At 49.5% G+C, this 15,092-nt stretch overlaps 1 protein-coding gene across 7 annotated transcripts in view; it reads left to right on the forward strand.

The window, feature by feature from the left end:
- ITSN1 (intersectin 1) overlaps positions 1 to 15,092 on the forward strand; it is a 243,741-nt gene that overhangs the window by 211,903 nt on the left and 16,746 nt on the right. For 5 of the 7 annotated variants that reach the window (XM_086413813.1, XM_086413806.1, XM_086413823.1 and 2 more), the window contains 4 exons: positions 651 to 772; positions 2,595 to 2,701; positions 9,289 to 9,472; positions 11,418 to 11,516. In XM_086413813.1, the coding sequence (XP_086269939.1) occupies positions 651 to 772; positions 2,595 to 2,701; positions 9,289 to 9,472; positions 11,418 to 11,516 (512 nt within the window). The remainder of the gene's footprint in view (positions 1 to 650; positions 773 to 2,594; positions 2,702 to 9,288; positions 9,473 to 11,417; positions 11,517 to 15,092) is intronic. The other 2 variants (XR_015168658.1, XR_015168659.1) reach the window with 1 other exon arrangement.

The raw sequence follows: 15,092 nt of genomic DNA on the forward strand, positions 1-15,092 counted from the left end.
TGCCCACAAACTGGGCGGGCTTAAAACAACAGAAATTAATTTTCTGCTAGTTCTAGAGGTGAGACGTCCAAAATCAAGGCTTGGGCAGGGCCATGTTCCTTTGACAGCTTCAGAGGAGAGTTCGTTTCATGCCTTTCCATGAGCTTCTGATGCTGACAGCAATCCCTGGCATTCCTCGGCTTGTAGACACGTCACTCTAGTCTCTGCCTCTGTTGTCACGTGGTGTTCCTTGTCTGTCTCTGTGTCCATAAGAACAACAGTCATATTGACTTAGGTCCTGCCCCAACTGAATATGACTTCATCTTTTTTTTTTTTAATGTTAATTATTTTTTGGTCACGTCACATTGCATGCACTGATCTTAGTTCCCAAGCCAGGGACTGAACCTGGGCCCCCTGCAATGGAAGTACAGAGTCTTAACCACTGGGCTGCCCTGTGGAGTCCCGAGTGTGACTCCATCTTAATTTGATTGCATCTGGAGGCCCTATTTCCAAATAAGCTCACTTTCACAAAGTGCTGGGGTAGGACTTGGACCCATCTGTTTAGGGTACGACAACGGTCCCACTGATGCGAGACCGCAGGGCCCTGGGGAACCTTCCCCGTGAAGCTCCCCAGGCCTGGACTAAACGGTCCCCATGGTTGTGTTTTGCAGGGTGCTCAGACTTACACCTCTTGGATATGCTGACCCCAACTGAAAGAAAGCGACAGGGGTACATCCACGAGCTCATCGTCACGGAGGAGAACTACGTGAATGACCTGCAGCTGGTCACAGAGGTGAGGGCGGCTGGGGGTGCCGGGTGGGGGCTGGGGTCACTGTCAAGGAGGTGGGGTCCTGCTTCCCAGGCTGAGAAGCTCTCAGGTGTGTGGGAGCCTCTGGACGGGATGTCACGTAAGAGACGCTGTCCCGAGAGAAGAGGGTTCCTTCTCATCCATGGCCAACTGGGAGTCCTGTCCACAGAGAGGGCAGAGGTCCCTCAAGCCAGGGACAGACAAGCCCGTGAGGAGGCCTGGAGTAGGACACACAGCAGCGAGGTGGGTGTCGGGGCGAGGAGACCTGGGGTGGGACTCACAGCGGCGAGGTGGGCATCAGGGCTCCACTCAGAGAACTTGCCACCAACTACCCGACGCCACAGAGCACCACCTCCCGGCCCTTGGCAGTAGTGTTTCAAAACGGTGGCCAGCGGGGCTGATGGCTTGCATTATCCCTCATGCCGCCCATGACTCCCGAGAAACGTCCGTTAAAGGGAATGAAGATGTTTCCTCCCTGGGGCCCCGTGCACACACCCCGCAACCCCGTCCAGGACGATGCCTCATTTTGGCTTTCCTCCCAGGAAGCTCTTGACAGGCCTTGGCTGCCTGGTCCAGGCGGATGAGAAGATGCAGAGTTGGGAACCCCCTGCTTGTTGGGAAGCTTTTGGTCCAGACCTGTGGGACATTGGCATGTTAGGGGTCAGGTGCTTGCCGAGCTGGGTGTCTGGGTCCCCCTATAGTCTGCGAAGTACTGTGAGAGTGTGGGAACCCCACCCCCACCCCCCACCAAGTCATGAAACCGTCTCCTCTGATCATCTCCTCATAACTGACCAGGGAAGACAAGGCTCACTGCCCCAGTGTTGAGCAGTCCCAGACGCAGGGTGGGTTGATGGCCCCCAAGGCCATCGTGAGTGCTTAGGAAGCATTGGGATGAAAAAGCACCCCTTTCTCAAGATACAGGACTGTCACTAGGAGTCTTGCATGTCGAGGATGTGTGTCATGCCCTGAAATGTGGTACGTTGTGCGTGGCCTGGTGGAGGCCCGGTTCAACATCAGCTTAAGGACCCGTGAAGGGTAGGGGCTCCTGGGGATCAGCCTTAGCCCAGCCAAGTTTATTTCAAAGACAGGCTGAAATAAACTAAGGTCTGTAATAAACTAGGTCCCTAAGGAACCTTGCAGTGAGTGGCCTGCCTCCAGGGGTAGCAACAACCTCTCCTTGGGGGGCTCAGCTGAGATCCGTGATGTACTGCGAGTGGCCCACCCCTTTGGGGCTTGGGCAGGCATCTGTACTTCCTGGAGCCCAGGAGAGGAGCTGCGCCCCCTCGGGGCTAGGCCTGCACCCCCTGGCTCTGCCTGAGGTCCAGCCCCACTGTGGGCAGGGCCGTGGGGTCCATCTCGTCCCTGAGGCTGCTGGTTGGAGGCCCTGCTCCCCGGGAGCTCCTGAGGCTTGTCTGGGCCGCTGATGCCAGGCCAGGAATGCGGGATCCACCCCCCACCGACCCCAGGGCATCTTTCAGTCCCCACGTCCAGCCGTGGCCAGCTAGTGAGAGCGTGAGTGCCTTTGTCCAGACCCCCCAGCTGAGTTCAGGCCGGTCCTCCAGAGTTTAGCGGGCCTCCTTGTAAACCTGTGCGTGGACCCAATGGGGAACCCCGCTCCCATGCACCCCCTCCCCCCAGGCAGAGGGAGGACCACCTTCTTCAGAAACTCTGCGGCTTCTGAGCCTCCGAGCAGGGCTGCAGACGCCTCAGGCCTTCCCGTTGCTCCGAACAGATCGGTGCGTTGCGTGTGTTTGAATTTCAAGCTAACTGTTTGCTTTCTGAACTGCTTCGTTTTCTGCATCTGTAGATCTTTCAGAAACCCCTGATGGAGTCTGAGCTGCTGACAGAAAAAGAGGGTGCTATGATTTTTGTTAACTGGAAGGAGCTGATTATGTGTAATATCAAACTACTGAAGTAAGCCTCTCCTGTCTAACCCCCGGCCTGGCTTCGCGCTCACACACTAGCACCCCCGCGTGGCTTCACGCGTGTGTCCTCTCCGTGCATGCCCCCCCTGCGTGTCTTCCTACATCTTTTCCTCATTTCTGCTCACAGGCACCATCACTCTTTCTTGCCTGATGCCTTCTAGAATCACAGTCCCAGTTTCTCCCTGGGGAGGGTGGATTTCTCGGGTCTCCCAGTTCCTACTTTTACCGTGGTTCTAGAATGAACAGAGAAGGGCTGATCCTGGGTTCTGATCCCTGACCGGCCCCACCCGGGGTGAGCGGCAGCCCTCATGCCTTCCCTCAGACCCAGGATCCACAGGGGGACACGTTGGTCTCTTGGGACTTTCTTGCCTCCTGAAGATGGGAATCAGTGGGACCGTCCATGGCCACGGTCCACAGTGGTTCTCAGGATGTCCCTCTGAGATACTGGCCTGAAGCAGTGGGTATTTTATTCATATTTCAGTTCCCAGTCGCAGCTGCGGGGCCAGGGAGAAACACTGGGCCAGGTGTCTACAGACCTGGGCTTGGAGCCCAACTCACCGCCCTTCCTCAGTTTCCCCACCTGTAAAAGGAAGGGGTTGGATTGTATCATCCAATCCCTAAAAAAAAAGACAAACAACAAACCTCCAAATCTGTGTCCACCAGGCCTCCGTATAACACTTGCTAGAACACAGATTAGGTCCATGGTGTCCTGGGATCCCAGAGGCAGCACACAGGCCCTGGGAACTGGTGGTTCCTCCTGATCTCTAGGTTCATGTAAACGGGAAGCAGTTCTTTCCTGGGTGTGGTCCCTGGGATTTGCTAAAGTGATTTCAGCCCTCCACTGTGAGCGTGTTTGGGCGTGGATGAAGGGATGGACAGAGCGGTGCGGCAAGGTGGACGTGAAGCAAAAGCAGAACATCCTCTCTCTGTACGTTCTAGAAGACAAATAATCAAAGATGATGGGATGAGGATGGTTTAGAGGGGGTATTTCCATTAATCTCCCTTGAGAAAGATTCTGCAGAGTCTTCTAGCATAGATCTGAGTCGGATTCTTGGGCTCTCAGCCCTGCTGTCGCCCACCTGCTCTGATTGCCACCTGTGCTCCCTGAGCCTCAGTGTCCTCATCTGTAAAGTGGGGTAGTAACCACCACGTAGGGTTCTCATTAAGGAGCATTTAGACACCAAGTGCCTGGTCCATAGTAAGTGCTGGGCCTGGGCCTTGGGGTGAGCTGAGTACCCGCTCTTGCCTTCGGAGAGAGGCTGCCTTGTCACTTGGGGGCAGGTGGGCTCATTTATCCCTGAACCTACAAGTACTCAACCTAAAGGGGTGGGAGATGAGTTCTTTTGAAACGCACACAAAGACCTTCTGTTGAAAACACACCTACGCGCTAACACTGCTTTCCTTGGGTGGGTGTGTGAGGGGTGGGGAGAGGGGAGACCTGTCTGATGTTCCAGAGAGCCCCTAAACCCCGCCTCAGCATCCCCCTTGCTTCTCTGTTGTCTTCGCACTTTAACCCTCCCTCCTGCTCCTGACAGGGAACTGGAAGCCCCTTTTTTGGGCTCTGTCAAGGCCAGGCCCGTGTGCTCCCTCCTCCTATCAGCGCCGATGCGCTCCACAGCCCCAGAGGTAGGAACTGAGAGCACTCTTGCTGCTGCGGAAACGAGCTCAGAGAGGTTGAGTGACTTGTCCAAGGTCACACAGAAGGGGATCAGGGCCCCGGGCTGCTCTGTGGATGACACTCAGGGCCCTACTAGGGGTTCCACCTGGTTCTGCCCTCGATGGAAAGCAGGTGAAACCAGAAGGGAGGCATCTCAATTTTTCATCCGGGCTCCAGCACCTTCTAGCTCACTTTGGGCAGTTATCTCAGGCAGATAACTCCCCGACCCTTTGTTTCAGAAGCTGTAGGATTGCAGTCAGAGCACCTGCCCAGTCTAGCATGCAGGGTTATTCCAGGGAGCAAGTAGATCAGGTGTACAGCTGGTACCCTGCCAATCACGGCCCCATCAGGCATCTCTGACCCCCGTCTTCTATCATCTCTGATGACCTGATTGGTTAGTTTGGCTAAGCTTTTCATCTTCCAGATAAAATATTAATACTTGTATTTAGAAAGAGCTTTCTGGAGACCTGATTTCTTTCTTTCTCTTCTTGTTTTTTCCCTTTTCAGCATCTTATTATGAAAAATTTTCAAACATACCAGAAAAAATGGAAAGAATTGTATGATGGGCACCCATATTGTAGATTATACAATTTCACTGCTTAGACTTACCTTCTTTGTGCAAAGGACTAATCCCAGCAATGGGAAGATTTAGGGCTTCCGGCACAATGGAAGAGGGAGGCATTTGAGGATAAAGAGAATTTAAGGCAGTGGCTCAGATAGTAAAGAACCTACCTCCTATGTGGTAGACCCAGTTTCGATCCCTGGGTTGGGAAGATCCCCTGAAGAAGGTGAAGTTGCTCAGTCGTGTTCCGACTCTTTGTGACCCCCGTGGGCTGTAGCCCACCAGAATCCTCTGTCCATGGGGATTCTCCAGGCAAGAATACTGGAGTGGGTTGCCATTTCCTTCTTCAGGGGATCTTCCCGACCCAGGGATTGACCCTGGGTCTCCTGCATTGAAGGCAGATTCTTTACCATTTGAGCCACCAGGAGGGAATGGATACCCACCACAGTATTCTTGCCTGGAGAATTCCATGGACAGAGGAGCCTGGTGGGCTACAATCCATGGGGTCGAAAAGGGTTGGACACGACTGAGCAACTAACACTTTCACTTTCATTCCCTGGAGGGCTGCAGTGGACAGTCACTTATGCACCACTCCTGATCCAAGGGCCAGCGACAACTTGTACTTAAAGGGGGACATAGGGTTTATTAAACAGATAAATAAGAAACAAACATAATGAACATAAAAGGGAGCTACCTGGGGCGCTCAGACTTCTTACTAATGCTGCTTCTGGGCTCTCTTACCTGTGAGCAGAGAGCTGAGAAATTTGCCTTCGAAAGCAGAGTAGGACAGAAGAATCTAGAACCTTTTACAGTTAGGAGCTAGATGCAGACCCTTAGGAGTGGCTATTAGAAGAGATAAGAGAAGGGATGCAGAAGTGAGATAGGGCGTGTGGAACCAAGTGCTGGAAACTGTTTTTATCGGGATCTTTTCCTGTTTCCTTGCTTGAAGAAATAAAAATAAATGAAAGAGCTTCTCCAAAAAAAGTTTTTCTTAAATATTAAGTATTCAGTTTCCAACTTAAGTATGATAAGAAGAACATACTACTACTACTACTACATTGCTTCAGTCGTGTCTGACTCTGTGCGACCCCACAGACGGCAGCCCACCAGGCTCCGCCGTCTCTGGGATTCTCCAGGCAAGAACACTAGAGTGGGTTGCCATTTCCTTCTCCAGTGCATGAAAGTGAAAAGTGAAAAGTGAAAGTGAAGTTGCTCAGTCGTGTCCGACTGTTCGAGACCCCAGGGACTGCAGCCTACCAGGCTCCTCCGTCCATGGGATTTTCCAGGCAAGAGTACTGGAGTGGGTTGCCATTGCCTTCTCTAAAGAAGAAGATAACAAGAATAATTTAAGAAGAAGAAGACACAGTTTTCTTTAAGGCAGAAAAACAAAGAAAAATGGATTAGAACTAGAAAACATACCTTGAATACATAGCTAGTGGGAACCTGCTATATAGCTCAGGGAGTTCAGCTCCATGCTTCATGATGACCAGAGGGGTGGGATGGTGGTGGGGAGGGAGGCTCAAGCGGGAAGGGATGTATGTACAGCTGATTCACGTCACTGTACAGCAGAAATTAACACAACATTGTAAAGCAACTATACTCCAAAGAGAGAGAAGTCGCTCAGCTGTGTCCAACGGTTTACAACCCCATGGACTGTAGACTACCAGGCTCATCCATCCATGGGATTTTCCAGGCAAGAATAGTGGAGTGGGTTGCCATTTCCTTCTCTAGGGGATCTTTCTGACCCAAGGATTGATAGCAGGCAGACGCTTTACCATCTAAGTCACCAGGGAAGCCCAAGGTATACTATACTCCAAGGTATACACCAAAAAAAAGATACCTTGGTGGGTAAAGACAGGATGGGGAGAAGGAAGGACTTTGGTTGGGCATGGACAGGGTGAGAGGGGAGATGGGAGTGCCTTGGAGGAGGGGAGAGGAAGGCCAGCAGGGAGGGCAGACCAGAGGGGCTGGGGAAGCCCCTCTTGGCAGAATGGCAGGAGACATCTGGAGCGAGGGGGGCCAGGAGCCCAGGGCAGCTTGGAGGTGGGGCTGCTCTTGGTGCTTATACTCTATGGGCTCTGGAGTCAGATCCCTCCCCTACCCCGAGTTCCAGGGTTTCCTGTCACCTCTAAGCTGTGTGACTCTGGTCAAGTGACTCGATTGCCACGTGCCTCAGTTTCCCCAACAGTCAAGAGGGATACTGTTGGGGTGGCCGAAAGGTTCATAATGGATTTTTCATACCATCTTACGGAGAAACCTGAATGAAATTTTTGGCCAACCTAATAAGTCATACATGTTAAAAAAAAAAAAAAGTGTTTGATGCCTAGGACACATTCATGAAAGCCAACTCTCTTGCCCGTTCTCTTGATCCTCAGGCTTCAGAGAGTTACTCTTTTGCTCAGCAAACAGTGAGCACTCCAATGCGTTCACTGACTGATTTGATTTCTGTCACAGTTGAAGACCTTGCATGTATTGAGCTTTCTGTGAGATTACGGATTAGCTCCCCAAGGGGCGGCGCTGTGGCTGCAGCATTCATGCGGCCCCTGAGCTTGGTGACCCCTGTTCCACCCACTCAAGCCCAGTCCTGTGCGGTAGAACATCCCAGAAGGAGGCCCGCAGCTAACCCTAAGAGGTGCCTGGTCCATTGCAGGCCCTGTCTGCCCGCCATGCAAGATCAACTCAAGTCTACAAGTGTGGGCCTCAGAACCTGGGACCCGGCTTAACTTCCTCAACACAGTGATGATCCGCGTGTCATCTTTTTCCTTTTCCCTTTTTCTTGTCTCCTCATCATTTAGAAAAAAAGAAAAAAGAGGGAGGCAGGTAAAAACACTTTTATTCCCTTGCAGAAAGACTATGTTACTCCTCATTGGAAAATCACGGAATGATGGAATTTCTTCCTGTTTCCATCTTCCCAAGTTTGTATTAATAACCTGGTTACTCACCGCTCTCGCCCCCCAGAATTGGTGGCGATGTTGCCCTTTAGCCAATTTCTACATGTTGGGAGATATTCCACACCAGCCACCCAATGGGCAGTCGCCACCTGGCCATCCTGGGGATACCAAGCTGCCACTCCTCATGCCCCAGCCAACCAGCAATGGCCAGCACCTCTTCCCACAATGGCATCTGCTTAAGGAGGGAATCACTGGTTGTTTAGACCATATAAGGCACTGTCCCTAAAGTTTCTTTCCTTAGCTTGCTTGCCCAGTACAAAGATTTTTAAATTTTTTTCTTTAACCAAAGATGTGGGGGAAAGAAAGTGATCTGAAGTCTTTGATACTAAGACCGCAGCACCTTTGGGGAATCACATAGCCCTACCCACAACCATGAAGGCAACCAGAGGAGTTCAGAGTAACGTCCTCCCACGCTTACATTGAAATCATGTGTTACGCCATTCTGTTCTATCCAACCATCTGTTGATCATCCATAGTCACTAGGGTGAGCAGGACTCGCCCGTGGCCTCCCGTGCTGTGGCCCCGCCTCCGGGTACATTGCTGTCCCTGTTGTGTAGAAGCTCAGTACCGAACCCTTCTTATCGTAGTTGGTTAGGAGTTGCCATACAAGTTAGGAGGGTGAGATGCACCGTCCTGGCTCCCACGGCCCCAAGCACTCAGACTACAGAGAACTCCTGAACAAGCACTTTGCAGCCCCTCTGGTCCCCTCTCAACTTCCAGGTCCATTGCTCCATTAGCATATAAATAGCCTTCTCTCTTCAGAGCTCTCTTAATCCGGTCAACTGCAAGTTGGCCACAGGAGTGAAGCCGTGAAGCACAGATAGTTCAGCCCATCATTTAAACCTGGCTTTCATGAACATAGTGGGATTCTTTTCCTGTGGCAGTTGATTTGCCATCTGCATTGTGTTTTGTTTGATCTGAAATTGAGCCTCCACGGCCCTTGGCCACAACAGCTTCCCTTGGGTGACAGCACTGGTCCTGGAAATGGATTCAGGGCTGGGGCCAGACCAGCCTGGATGGACCATGCATCAAGCAAGACATCCACCCAGGGATCATGTCCAGATTATTTTTCTCTTTAAGAAAGATTCTATATATTTCCACACGAAAATATTGTCTTTTATACTGACTTGTTTGGCAAAAAAAAAAAAAATTTTTTTTTTTTTTTAGTCTTTCTTTCTAAGAGCCAGCAGATAACCATCATGCCAAAAAAAGAAAAATGCCGCAGGGACACCTCTCTGTAGCACTAGACTCGTTTCTTTTTCTGTCCCTTGTCTCCCACATAGATGCTTAGTGGCCCTGGGTTTGTGCCCCTCACACACATCCCATTTCTGTGCCACCTAGACGTGTGCCATGTTCCCATCAGAGAGCGCGAAGGTGGGGTGCTCACTTGCTGCGTTTCCGTGCAGAGCGCTGAGGGTCCGCAAGAAGATGTCTGGGGAGAAGATGCCCGTGAAGATGATCGGAGACATCCTGACGGCCCAGCTGCCACACATGCAGCCCTACATCCGCTTCTGCAGCTGCCAGCTCAATGGGGCCGCCTTGATCCAGCAGAAGACTGATGAGGCCCCAGACTTCAAGGAGTTTGTCAAAGTGAGGAGCCCTGGCTCAGCCAAGCCCCTGCCCCCGCAAGGGGCCATCCGCAGGCAGCTGGTGTGCGGTCGCACGTGCACGGGAGGCCAACAAGGGCGAGGTCTCAGCTGCACAGGAGTGGGGGCTGGCCCCACCGATGGGTGTGACTGGGGCCGTGGGGGTGGGTTTGGCGAGGGACCAGCGCTGACCTGGAAACTCCAGTCTGCAGTCCAGGTGCACGTGGTGTTCTTGCAATACCGATTTAAAATCCTTTGTCTCATTTTCAGGCCTAGGAGGACTGGCAGGTCTCAGGTCTGCTATTCTGTTGAATCTGAGTATCTTCATTTCTCTGCTGCTCTCTGCCCTTTGCTGCAAAGGGAATCCCAATGGACCCTTTAATTTCCCCACCCTAGTTGGTTCTTTTCCATGAGCTCAAGCCCTAGGAAGTCAGCGGGGGTGAGTGTGAGATGACAGGACCTCTGCTTTGTAGGGTAACCAGGGTCTGGAGAGTCATGTGTGACCAGGGGACATTGTGGGGAGGGGACCCCAAGCTGCTGGGGGCCTCGGGCTTTGGGCCTGCTGCCCCGGGACCCGGCCTTGGTGGGGATGGTCCCTGCTGGCGGGGCCAGCCCCCCCCCATCAGCCCCCACCTCTCCCAGAGTGGAGAGAGGAGACTAAAGTGACTTGTGCTAAACAGGCACATTCTGATGAGTGGGCAGCAGAGTCAGCATACTAACAACAAGCTTATCTTTGTGCCTTCTGGATTTGAGGTGGGGGGAGGCTTTCCCACCCTCCCTGTAACCGTGTTTGTGGCATCATCACTGAGAGGGGAATGTGCCATCTCTTCTGGGCTACAGCATCACGTGTTCTCGTTCTTTCTTTCTCTTCTTGTTTCTAATATTAAATGCTTGGATTTGCTATCCAGTGAATGGAACGTCTAAAGTCATTCTAAAGAAGAAACATGGCCAAGAAGTAGGCCTAGGGTGGGCTGGAGACTGGAGGTAGTGCTGGGCTGGTGGGTACCATGGGCCACCTGGGGGTCCCCCCAAGGGCCAAGGGTCTCCCCTGGGCGCAGGCAGAATGAGTCCATCACTGCACGCACTTGAACTTCAGGGAAACGCTGACCTCAGCCCAGGGAGGGGCCTTATTCCCCCTCCCCTGCTTGTGCCACGCCTCATCACCTCTCCCGGCCTCATCCCTGCGGGACTTTGTCCTGCCTTTGGCAGCTGCATAGAGTTCCTGGAATAAGGGTGTCCATGGCTGGACCGGGTCCAGGTGCTGACAGGCCCTAGGGCATTAAACCTGTTCCTAAGGCATTAGCCTGACCAGAGTGCTGTCACCATATAACCCCTGTGACTTATAGAACAAAGAGTCACCTTTTTGGTGCAGAAGGACTATTGTCCTCCAGTTCAGTTGACAAAAGCGAAAAGAAAGAGGTGAAGGAGTCCAGAGTGGAGACAACCGGAGTCCCAGGGGCCTGAGCATCGCGTCTCAGCTTCGCCATCCCCACCCTGCCTGGGGGCTCCTACCCGTGGGTACAGTGAGACTTGGGACTTGCAGTGTCTCTGGCACTCAAGGGCATTCTTTTTCTGACCCTAGAGTTTTGCGACTCTCCTTGTTCTAGGAATGCTGTAGAGTTTTGGCAGGTATCCAGATGGGCTATTCTCTGTAAAGCTAGAATCTCATCTCTGGAAGTTAGGAGCCTGGAAGGTCTGCGGGACCAGGGAGCAGGGGTTAACCCTGCCGCTGAGTCACACCCACAGTCAGCTCCCACCCTCCATCTGGAACATGCCTCCCCCTGGCCCAGGGCAACCAGCCCGGTCCTTCCAGCTCCAGGCTCCCCAGTTGTCGTCCAGATAAATGAGACAATGCGATGGGTGGGGAGTCATGAATAACGGTGTGATATCACTACCGGATTTTGCAGACTTTTTAAGTACATTAAAAAAATATATATCTTTTTTTTCAGAGACTGGCCATGGACCCACGCTGTAAGGGAATGCCCCTGTCTAGTTTTATACTGAAGCCTATGCAACGAGTAACGAGATACCCACTGATCATTAAAAATGTAAGTAACTGCCTTGCCTTTTCAAGCAGAAGAATGCTATCTCAGCAGGTCTGGGATCTGGGGTCATGGGCAGGTTCCCAGCCAACACACTGGGTATCTGTTGTGTAGAAACCGTATACCAACAGGCTGTAGGAGGTGTCTGCATGGTAACTCCGAAAGAAAAGCTGGATTACTGTGCAAGTGTTAGTCGCTCAGTGTGTCTGACTCTTTGCGACCCCCATGGACTGTGGCCCACCAGGCTCCTCTGTCTGTGGGATTCTCCAGGCAAGAATACTGGATCTCATAGCCAGTCCCTTCTCCAGGGGATCTTCCCAACCCAGGGATTGAACCTGGGTCTCCTGCATTGCAGGCAGAGTCTTTACAGTCTGAGCCAGCAGGGAAGCCCCAGAAAGGTTTATTGTGAACAGAGCTAATAATACACACATCAGCTGTGCAAACAAACACGTGGCTTCCACCTTGTAAGTCAGTTCTTTCCCTAATACAGGCAGGGTCTTGATGCTTTGGTTTTCCTAATAAGAAAGAGAGAAAAGTGAAAAGAAAGTGAAGCTGCTCAGTCGTGTCCTACTCTTTGGGACCCCACAGACTATAGCCTATCAGGCTCCTCCATCCATGGAATTTTCCAGGCAAAAATACTGGAGTGGGTTGCCATTTCCTTCTCCAGAAGATCTTCCCCACCTGGGGATCGAACCCAGGTCTCCTGCACTGCAGGCAGATGCTTTACCATCTGAGCCATCAGGGAAGCTCTAAGAGAGAAAAGAATACAGTTTCCACCACCTGTCTTCAGAAAGCCATTGTGAGATACTCTATGTTGATATTAGATGATTGTTGTTCTCCTGTCATTTCAAGAAAGCCAATGCCAAAAGAAAAGAAGAAATTAGGGTTTCAGTGTGCCCATCCTTAAAGTGAGTGAACAGACTTGGACACCCTCTGAGCCTGTGATTCTGTAAGCACAGGGAGGCTGGCTTGTGGAGAGAGGTTTTAGATCTGGTTCCTTTCAGTGAGGAATTTAGAAACCCACATCTGTAACTGGTGTGCTCACTGCTTCCGAGGTGTTGTTGCCTCTTGAGTCTCTCAGTGGCAGAGTTGGGAAACATATATGTGTGTATACATCCATACACACTGTTACATACACATAAGTGTACAAACATATATTTAAGATCATATATGTATATGTTAGAAGCCATGAGTTTGCACCAGTAGTTCCTGTTCTAATCTGATATCATAGAATTTATTCTAGCCTTCCCCCTTTCTATGTATATAACTCCCTTCTCCATGAGAAGCCTTGCTCTCATTATCCTCAGTATATTTACTTATTTGCTGAATCCGCTTATATGTCACAAGTTTCTGTCTCATGTAAGCATCTCCTCAGTCCAACCCCAGTTCTACCCCACAGAGTACACTGTGGTCACATTGGCTGAGTTAAATAATTAGTTTTGAAAGACGCTTTCAATCTACCGTTTCCTTTTCTCCAACATATGGTTACTATTAAACTAATTCAAAACTTTGTTTACTTTCCACAATATTTAGTTGCAAATTGATGTTGGAAACAAGTTTTTAAAATAGGCGTTCTAGATCTAGTCAATGGGAAGAAAAACAAAAACAAGAGAAGAACTGAGAAGCATACGTATTAAAAAGGAAAAAACAAATTATCATTCTTTGCAGAAACATGATTTCCACCCCCTTGAGAACCCAAAAGAATGATTGGAAAACTAGCAAAACTAAGAACAGAATTTTAAAAGGTGGCCGTTACAAGATACAGATGGAAAGCTGCAAAAAATATTCTTTATAATAGTAAGATGGGGAAATTCTTAGCACGGCACCAAAGACAGAGCTTTAAAGGAGTTAAAGTTGCAGCAACTTGAAAAAAAATACTTTCTTCTGGGAACAACTAGATGTTCATTAAGGAGAGTACTTAAAGTGGTGAATCTGTACTATGAAAGAGACTGTTATGTGTTAGTTGGAGTGATATCTAGAAAATGCTATTAAGTAAAACAAGCAAACAGACAAAACCCCTCACAAGCCATCCTGCAGTAGGGTCTATTTTGGAAAAACTCTGGATGGGTATTAAATGTGTGTGGAGCATCTAAAGGGATGCCCTTTGCTCTGGGCATGTTTCCCTCTGAGGCAGGAAAGCAGAAGGGAGACAGCACAGTGGTTCTCAATATTCTGTATTATTTGAATCTTGCATATCAAGAACATTATTATTTGCATAAACATTTTCTTAAAAAATTCCGTGTAACAAAATATAACAAACATTAAAAGACAAAGGACAGATATAAACTGAGTAAACACTTTAACTGTATCCAAGTAGATACTGAAAGATATAGAGATCGTGTGTGTATGTTTGTATCTAAAGCACTCTTACAGCTCAAAAAGAAAAAGACAAATACCCTAATAGAAAAATAGGTTTTAAAAAAAGAAAAATAGGTAAAACCTTTAACTAGGCATCTCTGAGAGGAGTGTGGAATAGTAGTAAAGCATGTGTTGTTAGGAACCAGGCTGCTTGGATCCGAATCTCCCGTACCACTGCTGCGTGTCCTTGGGAGACTTAGCTTGCCTCTCTGGGCCTCAATTCCTTTATCTGTAAAATAGAGGCGTTGATAGTACCTACTGCGTGGTGTTCTGAGAAAGTTAAGTGAGTGAATGAATCTATGTCTATCTGCCTCATACTAAGCAGTACATAAATGTTAGCTTTCTCATTTAATGTACTTATGCACTAAATGTACACAAAATTCAAATTCTCTGATAATGAAAGAAATGCATAACTAAACAAGAAAATACATTGCTTTTGGCTTGACAGGTGCGCATTTATTGGAAGGACTGTGAGTCCACAGTGTTGGCAGGTTTGCTCATGGAGGGTAGACTGGTTCAGCCTTTGGAGGGTGATGTATACATCAAACTCCATGTTCTCTTTGGCTCAGCGTTTCCATCTCTAGGAATTTATTCTAAAGAATTAATCAGAGAAATACTGAAAAATATGAAGTTTTATGCATTGTGGCTCATCCTTACAATGACATATTATAGAATCCTATAGAAAATGATAAATATACTTCAATAAAAAATTTTTTAAAATTATGATTTAGATTCATGTGAAGTGATCATCATATGATGATCTATAATTCATGTATATTAATAACATGCTATAACTGCCATGAAGTGGGGAAAAAGAAAGTACAAAATGGTAGTGTAGTATGGCAGTGTGATCTAATTTTTATTCTTAAAAAATTATATGTATTTGTATCTAGGCAGAATGTATTAACAAACAGAATGTGTATGTGTGCTTAGTCGCTCAGTTCAGTTCAGTTCAGTCACTTAGTCGTGTCCGACTCTTCGAGACCCCATGAATCACAGCATGCCAGGCCTCCCTGTCCATCACCAACTCCCGGAGTTCACTCAGACTCACGTCCATCGAGTCAGTGATGCCATCCAGCCATCTCTTCCTCTGTCGTCCCCTTCTCCTCCTGCCCCTGATCCCTCCCAGCATCAGGGTCTTTTCCAACGAGTCAACTCTTCTCATGAGGTGGCCAAAGTACTGGAGTTTCAGCTTTAGCATCATTCCTTCCAAAGAAATCCCAG

This window comes from Bos grunniens, chromosome 1 (genome assembly GCF_055505025.1).
Source record: "Bos grunniens cultivar Pamir isolate PY7600 chromosome 1, Bosgru_T2T1.0, whole genome shotgun sequence".
Taxonomy (NCBI): domain Eukaryota; kingdom Metazoa; phylum Chordata; class Mammalia; order Artiodactyla; family Bovidae; genus Bos; species Bos grunniens.